General features: G+C 31.0%; 1 protein-coding gene and 1 long non-coding RNA gene across 2 annotated transcripts; one reads left to right on the top strand and one right to left on the bottom strand.

Annotated features, from left to right (window-relative positions):
* The first annotated feature begins 467 nt into the window (after nucleotides 1-467).
* On the top strand, nucleotides 468-1,417 carry LOC105158794 (uncharacterized). Its single transcript, XR_016064809.1, has 2 exons — nucleotides 468-667; nucleotides 797-1,417. It is a non-coding gene; the product is annotated as an uncharacterized LOC105158794 (long non-coding RNA).
* A 628-nt stretch (nucleotides 1,418-2,045) lies between these two features.
* LOC105158793 (transcription factor bHLH153) lies at nucleotides 2,046-6,894 on the bottom strand. Its single transcript, XM_011075665.3, has 6 exons — nucleotides 6,339-6,894; nucleotides 4,441-4,566; nucleotides 4,278-4,343; nucleotides 3,515-3,580; nucleotides 3,141-3,185; nucleotides 2,046-2,691 (listed from the first exon to the last, which is right to left on the bottom strand). The coding sequence occupies exons 2-6, from the start codon at nucleotides 4,540-4,542 to the stop codon at nucleotides 2,521-2,523; spliced, it is 450 nt and encodes a 149-aa protein (XP_011073967.1). The 5' UTR covers nucleotides 4,543-4,566; nucleotides 6,339-6,894; the 3' UTR covers nucleotides 2,046-2,520.
* Nucleotides 6,895-16,536: the final 9,642 nt, after the last annotated feature.

Genomic DNA, 16,536 nt, shown 5'->3' with positions numbered 1-16,536 from the left:
CTTTCTTTCTCCATTTTCTGCTTTGCTTTACTTTTCATAAAAGAATAGTGCAAAAGAAAATGTGAGCAAGAACAAATTTTCAACCAGTTAATGATTCATGTGGCCCACCTTATATATCAATGTTTCAGACTAGTCGTGGTTAAGGTTTCATGAATAAATTTGAAGTCACGAGTTTAATTTTATCATATTAATATTACTAACTTATTGTAACGATTATTTTTCTCACTTAATATATGGGTTTAACATTGTGATTGTGAATTTAACGACTTTATTAATCAAATTTATGTATTTATAGAGAAAGAAACCACCTAATTATATTTTTTCCTCATCACACATCAACTTTATCTAAACTTGACCAAAGTACGAAAACGCGTATGCATGATAATTAACACATACATTATGTAGCCAAGATAGCTTTATTTATATTTTTATCATACTTTTATATTACATATTAGTATTATATTTGCACTATATATAGACCTAGACGAAATCCAAATATCCCATAATCACCTAGACCTACTCCTCTTCCTCTTCTTCTTCCTTCTAGTCGTCTTCTTCCTCTGACAGAATGTTAGTGGAAGATAATTTTAGAATGAAATACCTATTTGCTTCGACGCGAAAACGAACAAGGAAAAAAGAGCAATTTTCCACCAACATTCCTACTACAGTACTACTCAACTTGTCTGAAATCAATATTTTTCCAACCAGCTGCACAAACATGTCATCACAACCTAAATTTGGGTTATTTGTCGAGGTACCAGTGTTTATGCTAATGAAACGACATTTATTATTGCAGTTACACCTATCAACATGTCTGAATGATGCGGGCAAGAAGATACATTAACTACAACGAAGAATGTATAATCGACATCCCTCCTGCAGCCGAAGGTCGCCCTGATCATGATCATCGATCCACGTCTTCTGCTGGGGACTACTACCAATCCATTACCCATGCAAGTTTACAGATCAGCGCACAGGCAGCGATCGCTATGTGCGGTTATGCTTTGTCGGGATCTTCTTCTCATCAGACCGCCATCAACCTTGCGGCCGCGGGCTTCGCCGTGGGCTTTCTCTGCAGCTGGATGGCCATTGCGGTGAGGGGAAAGAAGCCCGGCTTGGCGGATTTGATGGCGAAGATTAGCTTCACGGCCACGGCGGCTGCCGTCGTCGTGCCGATGGGGCTGTTATTCATACCTGGAAAATATAGGTGGTTGAGTGTGCTGCTCCCGATCATTCCGGTCGTAGCTACATTTCAACATCGGTGAATTTTAATTTGATTAAAAGTGTTAGTTTGTGATCAACCATTGACCAATATGTAATATTTAAGTATTGATTCAATAATCATGAAATGAAATAGTTGATGCCCTTTGAGGGCGATTTGTCCGTGGACGTAGGTCAAATGACTGAATCACGGAAATTTTGTGTGTTTCTTTTATTTTTTATTTTTATTATTCTAAAAATTAACAATTCAAACATATTTAACATGTACATTATTGAAATATTATTTGAAGTAAAAACATAAGTAGAGAAAATATTAAAAAAAGTTTATGACGTGAAAATGTTGCCTCTCTTTTAGCTTTGCATATTGGTTTTTTCGAATTGAGAATGTTTCTGATCTTTGGGTGTAAAAAAGAAAAACAAAAAAAAAAAGAACATTTGCTTAACAAAACAATTAATGTTATTTTTTTTTAGGTAGGAGCGATAAATTATTATTAATTAAAATAAATCAATTACAAGTACAATTATTTATATCAATATTAATATCTAATAAAAATTATTATAATAATCAAATCTTGCTCAATACCACATACTATTAGAGTAGATAACAACTCCTACCATGCAATAAACCAACTCCAACGGTACGGCAGACAACGTCTCACACACCTGACGGGATTCAAACCCATAATATTAACTTCGGCAATTAAGCTATGCCTCATTGGCACAATTGATGTTATTAAATGCAATGCCAATGAAAATCCAATTTACTATTATTACATTGCAAGTAAGGATTGCGTATATAATGGCAGGTAAGAAACCATTCTCAATTTCACAATTTACAGATTGTATTGAGATATTTTCAACACAATGATATCAAAATTAGGAAGTCTAAAATATATTACATCTATCAAAATAATGGAAATCAGATAATATAACAAACAACTGTACTTATTAACTAAAATAACAAATACTAGTGACATTTGATAATATTTTTATTTTTCCGAATTTTTGTGTAATTTAAACTTCAATTGGAGATGCTACAAATATCCATTGGTTTTATGTTCAAAAGTTTAGTTGGAGAGAAGATTGTGATGCATCTCCACCCTCATCACTTCACATTTTTTCTGCATCTGAATTACGCTGTTATCTCATATCACTACCTTCTAAGTACCCGAAATTTCGGCTTTATAGCCAAGAAACTAATCATGGAGTACATTGCTGCAAGATCATCCCATGCTTCCGCATTGCAGTTCTTCAACTGGCTCATCCGGGACGACCCATAATTGCTTGGAGACCCTCAAATCAACCCTGAGTTATCACAGAAGCTTCGTCCACAACCAATTGTCTGGAATTGGGGAGACTCGTCTTGATCGGTGCCCATATATCCGCACCATTACTGCTTGCAACTCCAACGGTGAATGAGATAGGCACGAGGCACAGGCCTTTGGCTCTGAGGCTATATGTTTCGTCGTCCTTGAGTAGAAACACAGCGTTCAAAACATTTTGGTCAAACCCTCAAAGCAAATGTTTCAAGAAAATCATCTATTGAAACATAAAAATGTAAAAACATGCTTTTCCATAATTGATCAGATGCAATCTGGTATCCACTTGTATGGTTGACGGGGTTCTGAGGAATTTGGCGTACAATATGTCACGCCCCAGGCTCAAAAGCCCATTGGATGCAAAAATTGCCTAGAGGCCGCCAAGTACATCTCGAAAATAATTTGTGAACAACTCACCGAAAAGGGATATCCAATTGATGCACTTGAATTATTCTTCCAAAATTTAAAAGGTATTCACTCTACCGATTCTTAAACAAAGTTGGATGGAGTATCGCACAATGTTTTTACCAAATGAGACTAGAAGAGACATCAATTAAATTGAATCCACATTTCAAACATCTAGTTGATCAAAGTCAGTACCTGTGATTGGGTTGGTGTGCTACATAGGTATGGAGCACTCAGTACCTGAAATGGCCAAAGAAAGTAAGAGCAACGAGATCAGAATGCTCTTGATATATTCATGAGATGTAAACTTCAATTTGCAGATAGTAATAGGAGGAATTTTGAAACGGGTACTACCGAGAGAATTATAACTTGTTCGCACTAGTTTATACTTTTATTCTCAAAAAACTGAGATACTAATTGTTCATAAAATGGAAGTCCAGGACCTGTTATTCATTTCACAAGACATTGCTAGAAATAAAAATGAACATCTTAGTCTGATGTGGGTCCAAGATTAGAAATATATCACTGATCTATTAGCTAAATAATAATGAAGCTATAAAGACTCGTACCTTAACCTGTTCGTGAAGGAAGCTTATATATTCCATTACCTCCAGAAGGACTGAAGCTGTATCCGTCTGTCGTGAACATAAAAACATTAGCAACAAGAATGATTTTCAAGAAACATAGGCTGTGTTTGGATTCATGTCTTTTCATTTTCCGAGACGAAGATAAAACACACTCAATGTTTGTTTTTGTGTTTTTACACATTATCTGCGTGTTTTTCTGTTTTTTAACTTTATATATAATATATACATATACATAATATAAAACAGACATGATTTGACAATAAACAGTAAGTTTTGTCTCCTAAAAATACAATATTAAACATAAAATATTTATATATATATACATATTTATACACATAAATATATATGATTTGACAATGCACAGTGATTTTTTTCTCTCAAATCCCTACATCAAACCTACACCACTTATTTTAAAATATTTTAAATCACCCCAAAACACAAATCCAAACATATCATTTATTTTCAACATACACTTATCTCTATTCTTCTCTTTATTTTTAAAACACAAAACAAAACACTTAAAACACAAATCCAAACACAAAGATAGTAAGTTCACTGATGGATGAATAACTATACACACAGAACTACTTGATCTTTTCCCTACTGTCACTCATGACAAAGACACTACATGGGTTGACGGGAACCATGTTATATGCATTAAAGAGAGTATTATCATAAAACGGCCGAGTACTCTAGATTTTCTGTGGATTACATGCATGAACCAAAAACGTGTTTTCACATGTACCTTCCCATAAGGTGAGACAAGCTGTTGAAGAGCAGAAATCCGTTCGCTTACCTTCTCTTTCTTTTCCTGTGCAATCCATAACACAAATCATGTATTAAATGCATATGAGATAAGGTTCTAACATCCATACCCAAGAATCTGGATGAATCATAAACGAACTGACCTTGGAAGAGAGCGGGACACCAGTCCGTTTTACTCGTTTTGGCATCAAGTCCATGAAGTTACTTTGTTCAAGAGAGACAGGGCTTCTTTTATGTTGCATCATCTCCTTCCCTACAAGTTCACCTCCCTAGATAACAATTGGCAAAGATCTGACTAACTATTTGTAGGAGGAAAATGAAATAAAAATACAAGTATACAGCAACCTACACGTACGATAGAATAGAGTAATATATCAACTTTTTCATAATAAGCTTATCACATCCTACGTTGTTCTCTCATCCCCCTAAGATTAAATGTCTCGACCTGCGCTCTGTCCTAAGAGTTAAAATTACATTGGCGGGACGCAGCACAGAGAGTGAGATAAGCTGCTTGATAGCCTTTTACAAATAGTACTTAAAAAGAAGATTCGCATGCAAAGTATAAATTATACTCGATGTATTCTTTAACCAGTACAACAAAGCAATTCATTCTTTGACCCGTTTATCACTTTATTCTCTAGATATATAACAATAGCTAATAGGGGATCTATCATTCTCTGAATAATATTAAGGAACAGAGGCTTTCATTGGATGATAAGAGATAAATTGCAACCATGAAACAGGCCCTGTAGTTCTATTAATTGGTAGAGCATTAACAATCATATTGTCTTGGGAACATCTAAGGTGGAGTCGGAGTACTAAACCAGACAGATTTCATTCAGTATACGGTAATGAGAGATAAGGATTCATATAAATATAAGGTTGCAAATAGAATAACATTTCTACAACTAGTGTGATATTTTATTCCAGAAACGCGGAATTCTGGTCAAGGAAACCTCAATTAGGCCTAAAACATCCTTTAGTTCAACTAACAACTCTCAACGGCGTGACGCTATCAGAACATGCTAATTTTTTAACAATATAGGCTGACAAACAAACAAGATAACATAACAAAATTAATTATACCAGCCGTCATTTACGTCTTGAACAAAATGACGAATATTATATTGCAGCAAATTATGTCGTTATTATTTCATCATTCACATTTTGTTTTCAAGGGCATCCATTTATGACCTAACAAACTCAATCCCCCCACCAAGAACAGTCGAATCTATACCAAAAATTAGATTCTCTTGGCTGGAAAACAGCATACATCTTTAAGTAAACAAATACAGTAGATATCAACCATCCAACAACCAAAATAATTCGGAGCTCTGCACATAACCAAGAAGCTCCTGCTCTACTTTATCCATCAGAAAACAATATTCTGATTATTTTATTTCCTCTAGCAAAATAATGATAAGATACAAAGATAGCATCATGATAAATTAACATTATCAATGACTTTTTCTTGGTATAATGATTCTCCATGATATACTATGAATGCGATTGAAAACAACATAATTCAGAAATATTAGTTCCTGTGGGCCAAATTGCAGAGTATCAACTATCATGAAGCATGAATATACTCGTTTGCGTATGTAATCTTCCAATAGTCTTCAAAATATAATATACACGATTTCGTAATCTAAGCATTCACCAAGTTAGATAAAAACTCTCATGCAATGCAAGCATATATGAAATACTAGTGCCCCAATGGATTGATCACAAATTTTTACAGAATGAAGCTGTCAAAGATTATAAAAGTAAATATCAATTAGACTCTAATCATGTCATGCTTTAACTATGCAAACCAAGCATATGAAGATACTACCAGAAACAAATAAACACAAGGGCGTAAACTAACAAAATCTTTAAACACGCCAAGTTCAGGAAAATCAATTGGTAAATAAATGCACAAAAAGAAGTTTTGATGAGCAAGAACCTGATTAAGCGTTTGACATAAACCAGAATTACAGGGAAGAAATGAAGATTATCAAGAAGAAGTACTGATCGGTGAACTTAAAACTAAAGGGCTCACCCTCAATGCAAAATCAGCATCAGAATCAGTCAGCAAAAATCTCAACTTCGATGTTCAAACTTCAAAACCCACTTCAAGAATCTAAAAATGGCTGTAAAAATCCAAAAACTTTTCGCCGAAGAATACAGAATCCCACTTCAAGATTCCCATAAAACGGGCATCAAAATGCCTCTTTCACTCTGTAACTATTCCTCTTAATGGTCTAAAGGGTCAACTGATTTCTGTTAACATATGTCAAACAAAGTGTCAGCAAAGAAACACTCGACCTTGACTCGTGCAACCGCATACAAAAATGAATCTATATGTTTTCACACGCAGAAACGCACATAGACACGAAAGGAACACCATAAACAGAGGCTACAAAAACCAGCCTCAGGGTTGCGGAAATGGTGACCAAGATTGATATAAGAAGGTGTAGGAAGACGGTGAGTTGCAGAAAAACAGGGGGAGAGGGAGTGTTTTTTGAAAGTCTATATATACAAGTAGGTGGTGATGATTTGTGAAATCTATCAGTGAAGTGGGAGAAAATGGAGAGAAAGAAAAATGGGAAAAAAGAAGAATTGTGAAAATACAATGACAGCTAATATACAGGCATGATCATGACCATGACCATGAGAGGGAAAGAGTAAGGAAGGAGTAGCAGTTGAATTAAGCTCCTGCTGAGGTCACTTTTACTTTTCACTATTCTGGAAAATGGAAAATGACTGCTGGCTGCTGCTGATGTGACCCTTCGAATTTTGTATAATTATATGTTAATTTTTTATAATTTAAAAAAGTATATTTAATATCTTTAATATTTGTTTTTGTTCATAAGTAATTTTTTTATTAATTAAAATTTATTAAATTATTAATTTTAATAAACATTAAATAAAATTTATATTTATTTATATTTAATTTATTATCAATCAAATAATTTTTTTCTGATCAAAATTATGTGCGTACATCTTCATACGCTAATATATATTATAAGACATATCTTATATGTCACCATTTAAATATTAAAAGTCAATTCCAAGTTGAATAAAATAAATACTACTGTAGACAAATTAAATTTATCTCCAAGCAAATGGCGCTACATAGAAATATATTAAATATTATTTTTTATATATATTTTAAGAATTTAATTAAATTTAATTTTTAAAGTAAATAGTTAATTAATTGATATTAATATATATTTTTCAGCTAATCAAATGATGCAAAGTCAAATTATCATGTTTTTGGCAGGCGAAAAATCCTATCTTTTAAAATCCCCGTTATTTGGCTATTAAATCATATGGTGCAAAATGAAAAAAAAATAAATGACAAACAAATTATGAATGGACAATCAAATCGCGTTATTTTATCAGGTGAATATAATAAATTTTTCTGCAATACCTTCTATAATATATTTCTCACAGTTGTGTTCATTTTAGTTCTCGATACCATCTTAAATTCATAAGTATTTTTTATTTAAAATGACCAGTTTTCACACTTATATAGGTGATCTCGTATGCTATATTTAACTAGAATAAGAATTGTTAAAAGCCTAACCTTATACTCCTTAGCTAGTAGCACTCTACATCATATAAAGGAACAGAAGGAGAGAAGTCTAACTGCGCTTTACAATCTTTTTAACATAGTCATCCTATTAAATTAGGATTTTGGGATCTCCGGTCAACAACATTGGGTTAACGTTATAAAGATTTAAATTGTGATTTTAATCATATTTCCCTCGGAGAATAGTATATGTGATCTCTAGAAATACCTTTTGTTAATGAATCGCCTAAACTATCCTTTACTTTACATAACAAATGGATATTATTTCACTAGAGATTAATTATCTTATGGTATTATATCTTCTACCTATATCTCTAGACTTATGGTTGTACATATTGCTTTTTTCCTTTCCTATAGCCACATACTATCACAACGGATCATAACTGCAGGCACATATTTTGTCCAGCAAAGAATGTCCTTCAAAAAATTATAATCACTAAGCTTCTTCTCTAACTTTATCTAAAGCTATGAAATAGGATTCATTGTGGAACGAGCTATACAAGTATGCTTTGAGGATTTCGAAGACACTGCACCACCTCACATAACCACTTGCAAATTTTTATTTTTATTTTATTTTTTTGGAATAGGAACCACTTGTGAACTTAGGATCTTTAGTATAGTATATCCAATTAGCATCAATGTATCCTTCTAATACCGATGGATATCTTGTATAGTGTAATCCACAATTTAAGATACATTATAGAGATCTAAGTACCCTAATCAATCCCTTCCAGTGGTCTTTGTTAGAATTACTTGTAATCTACTCAGTTTATTAATTAAGTGTGCAATATCAGAACGAGAATAGTTCATTATATAGATTAAACTACTAATTATCCTTGACTTAATATTCAACTTGACCACCAAGTTCACTTTGATTCTTTGTCAATTGTACATTTAAATCCAACAAATCTTAGCAGATGAACTCATAAGAATTACATTTTCTGAGTACAGTTTTTACGTAACGAGACTGTGATACGACAAGTCCATTAAACATCTTAGAGATTTTAATCCCTAATATTATGCCAATTAAAGCCATATCTTTCCTACCAAAAATATTTTGTTAGCATTTTTTGTTGTCATAATAATGTCATGATTGCTTTCCATTCTCAACATATTATCGACATACAGACATGCTAATAATAAAGGAGTTTGGAGGCCTTTAACATAGACACATAGATCGTAGGAGTTTTGGATTTATCTTTCTGTAGCACCTTATTGAAAATGTGGTTTGTTGTAATAATTGCTTTCCAGAACAAGTTTTGAGGTAGGCTATAATTTATCAACATAGTGTCCATCATCTATGTAAGAGTACAGTTCTTTCTTTGAAAAGACCTTTTGAGTAATGTCCATAAGGAGTTATAATTCGAACTCTAAACAAACTTCTTTAAACAATTATTCATATTCGCCACCTCTATCAATAAGTATTGATTTCTATACTTTTACTAAATTGATTTTCAACTGCACTTTTATACGACTTGAAAGCTTTCAAAGGCTCATCTTTACGTTTAATAAGTGAATATAACAATGGCTTGTGCAATCATCCGTAAAAATAATAAAATACCTTTTTTACCCCTAGTTTATAATAATTTTAAATCACATATATCATTATAAATTAATTCTAAAAGTGATGTATTTGTTTTAACAGAAGGAAATGATACTTTAGCCATTTAATTTCAACACAAATTTTATATTTATGTTTAGCATCAATTTCCAACAAAGGTAATAAATCCAAATTTATTAGCCTTCTAAGAGTACCAAAACTAACATGGCCTAATCTAACATACAATAAGTTAGAACACTCAAACCATAAGTAGAAAATAATTTTATTATTATCAAACTTCGGGTGTGCAGTCATTACATTCATTTTGAACGATCCTTTCTCTACATAGCTTTTCTCTATAGATTGATCGTTGTTCGTAAAATTACAACTTTATCAGGCTCAAAAACTCCTCTAGAGCCACTCTTGACTAGTCGTAAGTTGGTCACCAAGTTCTTACAGTTGTCTGTGCATTTCATATTCTTGGTAGTATGGTCGACTATATTCACCATATTTGCTTTTACCTCTTTTGCAGCTTCTCGAATTTTATCTCAGACATTCGATTATTTTCTTCAATTCCTAGTCTTACGATTGAATCCTCAAGTCTTATTTTCTTGCACTTATGCCTCAAATAATTTCTAAAATCTCCGCACGAAGGTGGTCGCTTTTTTAACAGTTATCGGGAAAGATTCATTGAGTTTCATCCATTCTACATGCAGGCCATGCAGAATCAGTTCGAATTTTTTGACTTGGCTCATTTACCAATTTGTTCTAAATCATTTCGAAATCCAAGACATTTCCGACTATGAATTTCTCAAAAGCGACATCCTCAGCGTTGTATTTCTTCTCCAATGACTCCTAAAGAGCTCTCGCAGTTTTGGTTTAATTGAGGTAACAATCACATTTCAAAAAGAGAAAAAAATTAAAAAAAAATCAATTTAAGACATTATCAACACAATAAACAAATTGGTGCAGTGGTATTAAAATAACATATAGGGTCACTTTTGTAAAATAATAATTAGTTTTTAAAATTATCTAATAAGGGGATAATTGTTATGTTTAAAATAGTGCGGACATACAATTAACCACAGTTTGTGAGTATAATGATTTTTTTTTTTTTTTGTGAGTATAAATTTTCTCAGCTTACAAACATGACATATATAAAAAGTACTGTGTTACTTTTTTTTTTATTCAACTTAGTTATTTACTGAAATTCAATTCAAGTCACATATATACTAATTTGATTGACTAATTTGATTGAGACAAACACTAAAAGAAATATAATTTTTTGACATGATTAATTTTTATAGTAAAAAATAAAAAATAATGACGAGTACTAATAACTATGATTGTATACAACTATTAATTATAGGCAAACTAAAATATTTGCTCTAACAAAAAAATATAGTGAATGTTGATTATCAGGGTCTGAGTTTAGATTTTTATATTAATTTTGTACAATCGTGATAAATATTATTAATTTTTATAATTTTTAAATTATATTTGTTTATGATATATGACATAATCAATTTTTCGTAGCAAAATTTATTTTCCCCCAAATACATCCTCTAGAAGTATTTAAGTATATATTCTGATTTTTTTACAAAAATACTCAAATAGAAAAATGTAGCTCAAAATCGTTTATATTTAATATTTTTGAAATAATTATTTCTGAAATTACTATTATCAAAAATTTGAAAAAAAAAATTACCAATCTCCTTTTGGTTGTCCTTTCCCTTTACTACTTCCCATTTTAATGCCTCTTTGAAAATCCGAGCGTTCGTTTCACGAATCGCTGTCAGATCAGTTTCTGTACTCAGGTAGATGGTTTTCCAGAGGAAAAGGCCCCACACCCTTGAGTCGCAATTATGGCCGTCCATGTATGATGTCATTTCTTGATATGACACGTGGAAGTGCAAGGAGATCGATGAGGAGATCTGGTGCGGGGCCCCTTAGGTACCAGGCCGTGCACAAAAGTCCATGGGAAGGGGATGTAAATCTGTAAGTGGGCCCACGCGGTTTGCTCTTTGTCCGTTGGTTTGTTAGACTCATTCAGTCCCACTCTCTCTACCATCTCATGTTACTTTTTACAATTTTACCCCCCATCTTCTATATATTTTTTAGGATTAATTATATTTTGTGACTCAAATTATGATCGTTTTTTTATTTTTGGCATCTAAATTTATTTTTAGTCAACTTATCATCTCAATTTATGAAATTTTGCAGTTTGTCATTTATAATTAATTTTCAACTAAGTTTTTTGTCAAAAAAAATCACAAGCAGTACACATGTGATATTTAAAGGTTGTGTAATGCGATATTTTTCAAATATGCATAGCATGTAATATTTTTTCAGTAAAAAAAATCATAAAAAAATGATCATCTATGACAAAGTGCAAATTTCGCAAAGTTGAGATGGTAATTTGATACAAAAAAAAGTTTCGATAGTGAAGTGTAAAAATGGACATGGTTCTAATGGTAAAATATAATTTACGCTATTCTTTAAATAGAAGCAATAATTACATGATTAAGCTAATATATTAACAAATTGAATAATTGAGTAATACATCGATCCAATTAATATATTAATACAATTACTCACATAAAATATAATAAACACACAGTCATTCAGTCGAATAGGAATTCATAATTTTGAACTAATTCATAAAACTTTAACCTTTATCATTAATAAGACATCATTATTTTTTCTAATTTACTTTTTAAGTTATGTTTTTAGTAAACTATTAATTTTCGGGTATGGAAATGTTTATTGTTTTCATTTTTAATTTTGTAAATATTTTCGTTTGAAATAAGAATAATTTCGAATTAGTTAATGAGATTGTGTTTTATATTAAATTGTGGTGGTAAATCAATATATTTTAGTAAAAATATATATAAATAAATATATTTTTATTTGAATTACAGTTTCAAAATTTAAAAATTGAAAATAAAAGCACAAACAAAGAAACAGACTCTTAATTTTCAAGCCAAATATTACATTTAGCCCCCCTGGAAAATAAAAAATTTCAGAGGAGGCCCATAAGCATGTAGAAAGTTACAACATAGAACAAAAACAATCTTCGTTCACGAAATTAGGTTAAAAGTTAAATACAGTTCAACAGAAAATAGAATTTCAATGTTCCTTTCATTGAAATAATTTTTTTCCAGGCCTGTATATAATACTAACAAATCCGACAGAAAGTCTCTTCGTAATTTTTCAAAATTTAGAGGGGTTGAATGTAATAGGATGAAAATTTAGGGTCGTGTAAGTAATTACCGCATGCTATAAATATTAGTAGGGATAATTACACCGTCTCTTTTGAAGTTTGGTATCAGCAAATTTTATGATTCTTGATTAATGAATAAACTTTTTTTTAGGTAAATGTAATTTTCATTAAATAAATAGTACAATCGTACAGTACAACAGTGCTCAATGAGTGGCGTCTCCCTCGACAGGCTAAGGAATACGCCAAAGTCTATATAACGCACAAGAACTAACAGAGCAAGCTAAAGAAACACTAAGAATCCTCTGTCTAACATCTTCCACAATGAGTCCAGCAAGTACAGGCGTTCAGACTGCTCAAAACATCTCAAGTTTCGTTCCTTCCAAATATGATATACACATGAAGCCAATAGCGCACGATAAGCCAGATTAATAATGTGTTGCACTCTCCATTTTCTTGTAGTCCAATCTATATCCATTGACCAGTCTCGGTTCGACCAATTAAAGCGAACAGATTGTCAAATAGCTATAAGGCACCATCTGGCGTAGTAGCATCGGAAGAATAAGTGCCTATGCGTCTCATTCGTGCTTTCATCACATAGATAAAGGCCCCTAGATAAGAGAACCATGGTTTATCAACTGTCAAAAGTTTCCCCAATATAACAAGACATAGAATAAAATGAAATTTATTTCCTTATTTTAATGAATAAACTTATTTATTAAATAAAAATTAAACTTTATAAATATTAAATGTAATTTTTTAAATTAATAAAATGTACATATGAATATATTAAATTTTAGAGAGGAACACAAATTTAACATCATGTCCAACAACACATAAGTATCCTTTTGAATTTGTAGTGTGAAGGGGTGGATGATTGGCCCTCTTAAAGGTGTGGTGGCCTCTTTGTGGGCTTCATTTATGGTCCCTTCCTTTCCCTTTTGTTTTTTTTTTTTTTAATTTCCTTATTTTAAATCTTTGTTTCATTTAATAATAAATACCTAGAGAAGAAAGAGATAATGGTAACAAAAACACATAATCCACTATAAGAAATATGATATTTGGTTATAATAAAAAATAAAAAGTTATAATAAATAATGATGAATCATAGTTTCATAATGGTTGTATTAATTGTTAGTTCACTAAGTAATCGATGCCAAATTTTGATTATAATTGAAAATATGTTGGGTGTTCGTGAGTTCTTTTATAAAAAGTAAGTTATTTTCAAAATCTAAATGAGTCTGTTTAGCTTTTTTCAAATTACTTCAGATTTGTCATTAGTAATAATGCGAGTGAAAAAGGCTCGAGTCCAGCGGATCACGTGTGATCCTTTAACCTTTTACAAGCTTCAATAATTGTAACCTGTAAAAAGGAGATTGACACTTAGATATCTAATTAGTTAGTGATTAAATAGAGCAATAAAAATAGCATAGTATAGTTAAAGTGCGCAAGATGTGAATTCAAGTTGTTAAAATCCATGCGGAAATTTCTATTTATAGACAAGTGAGGTATAAAACGAGATAAGAGGAGGTAAAACCGAATTCACGACATTTGGAATTTGGTTGAGATAGACTGACCCAGCTTCAGGTGAGATACCCAACGTTTCGATCAGGTAGTTGCATTTTGGATATGAGTGAACCATATTTCCTTTATTGTGTCGTTACGTGTTTCAATAGAATTGGGAGATGATATTATCCATTTCCCTATTTTCTGTGTGAGGTGGAATTGGTTGTTCATCTCGCATGGACTCCTAGGATGCAGTTACGAGTCTTTATGTCCGTCTGGGCTCCAGGTTAAGCTAGACGCCCTACTAGGCTTTCACTAGAAATTTGGCCTGAGGCTTTTCTAGGCCGCTTCATCTAGGGTACTTGATCTTGTCCCTTAATTGGTCAATTTAGGGACATCAAGTAGCATATCATAAATAATCTCATTTTATTCAAACACGTCAATAATTTCTTTTTAAAGTAAAAGCTAGTATCATATCAGTTGAAAAAACATATCACAAGATATATAGACTTATAAGATATTATAAATAAGCTTAGTCGAATACTGAACTGGATTTACTATTCCAATTTTTATTAATTGCATCTTCTATTCCGATTAATATATACACGTTATCTGTACAAAAATTACTGCTATTTATTTTATATTAGATAAATTTTGTACACATAACATGTATATATTATTTAAAATAAATACATATATATATATATTAAAATATATACGTATAAGAGGATTTGAAATAAAAAATTTATTCCGACCAAGACAACCCTTGATCTCAAACCATATGAACTTACACATAAAGCAAATTAAAGTGTATAAATTAAAGGAACTCCCACATCACTAATCCATTATTCATGCTTAATTAATTAATTAATTATATATATATATATATATATATAGAGAGAGAGAGAGAGAGAGAGAGAGAAAGAGAGAGATGAAAATGAAGTGAAAGCAACGTTGGATTTGAGTGTTTGCATAAACAAAGGCAGCGGAGATTATGGCAGAAAACATGGATCAATGGATATTGCAAGAAACAGACATCCCAAAATCGTCTTTATGTCAACTAGCTTTCGCATTCAACTGTTAAATCAACGGGACCTTCACTCTTTCTATCTCATCCTATTCCCATTCAATTATTCTATGTTTTTATTTGACTGATGATGAATTTACGTTTTGGACTAAAATAAAGGTATTAGATGTAATTTTCAAAGCTATAAAAATTTATGTGTGATTATATCAAACTTTATAAGAGAGTGAAGTATAATAAGTAGGGGCATTTGTGATAGATTATGTTTTTTTAGTCGAAATAAATTTTATGAAAAGTTGTAAGTTCATTAAAAAAAAAAGATGACTTTTCGTCATGGTTAATTACCTTGATTACAAGTACAAAATCGTGGTAAATACTGTTGTACAATGACTATTAACCGTTGCTAGCTTCTGTATATGAAACAAAATATTAGCTACAACTAAAAATCATAATAAAATTTTAGTCATAGGTAAAATCATTACAAATATTAATTAACTATACCCAAATTTAAATTTTTGCACCGATATTGTTTGATTGTGATAAATATCATTGTTTTGCCATAATTTTTAAGTCGCGGTGATTTATAATATAGGTAATATAATTCATTTTTCTATATTGGTTTAGCTATAGCGAAAATTGACAGTATTAATTCGAAAATAATAAAAAAAAAGAATTTTTACCAATAAATTATGAAAACTTGTGGAGGAGAAATTTATAACTTTTGGTTTAAATAAATTTAATTAAAAAAATTAAAAATATAACTTTAAATAACAAAAATACTTTTTTCGACTTATTTTCAACGAAAAGCTTTATTAGCGTGTTGATTAAATTTTATGTATCATATTTTCAGCATAATTTGGAGGTAGATATCCTATTAATTTCCAGCAACGATGGCCTACTCTTTGACAATATTTTGAAAATTAGAGTGCAGTCCAATCACATAATTTTTTAAGTCACTAATTTGATCGATTATGAATCACAGTTGATCTGAATTATTATACAAATGTACATATATAGATCATTTAACTTGAAAAAATAAAAGTTGTAAATAAATATTAATTCCATCCAATATGCTAAGTTCGGGTTATTTACTTAAATAATATATATAAAAATATTATAATAAAAAGAATTTTTTAAAAAAAAAATTATAACACTTTTATTACAAGTCGTAGAGCACGAGGAGAACAAAAATTAAAAGATCCTGATAAGTTCATTAATTAGCTCTAAATATAAATAGATCGAGAAAATGACAGTAAATAGGACTAGACAAATATAATGAATATTTTTTGTATTTCGTACTAATTAATTTCGATTTGTATCTTTCTAATTTAAATTATAATCGAGAAATTTCAAATATTTCAAATAAAAAAAA

The sequence above is a fragment of the Sesamum indicum genome, linkage group LG3 (assembly GCF_026168435.1).
Source record: "Sesamum indicum cultivar Baizhima isolate 11 linkage group LG3, ASM2616843v1, whole genome shotgun sequence".
In the NCBI taxonomy this organism is placed as follows: Eukaryota; Viridiplantae; Streptophyta; class Magnoliopsida; order Lamiales; family Pedaliaceae; genus Sesamum; species Sesamum indicum.
Note: the sequence above shows the minus strand (reverse complement) of the source record. Positions and strands in the feature narration are given on the sequence as shown.

What these genes read in the sequence shown, in the direction of transcription:
- LOC105158793 (XM_011075665.3), bottom strand. Translation starts at nt 4,542, where the DNA reads ATGATGCAACATAAAAGAAGCCCTGTCTCTCTTGAACAAAGTAACTTC. An exon ending in GTGTCCCGCTCTCTTCCAAG is followed by an intron (nt 4,344 to 4,440) that starts GTCAGTTCGTTT and finishes TGGATTGCACAG; the next exon opens with GAAAAGAAAGAGAAGGTAAG. An exon ending in GCACACCAACCCAATCACAG is followed by an intron (nt 2,692 to 3,140) that starts GTACTGACTTTG and finishes TTTCTACTCAAG; the next exon opens with GACGACGAAACATATAGCCT.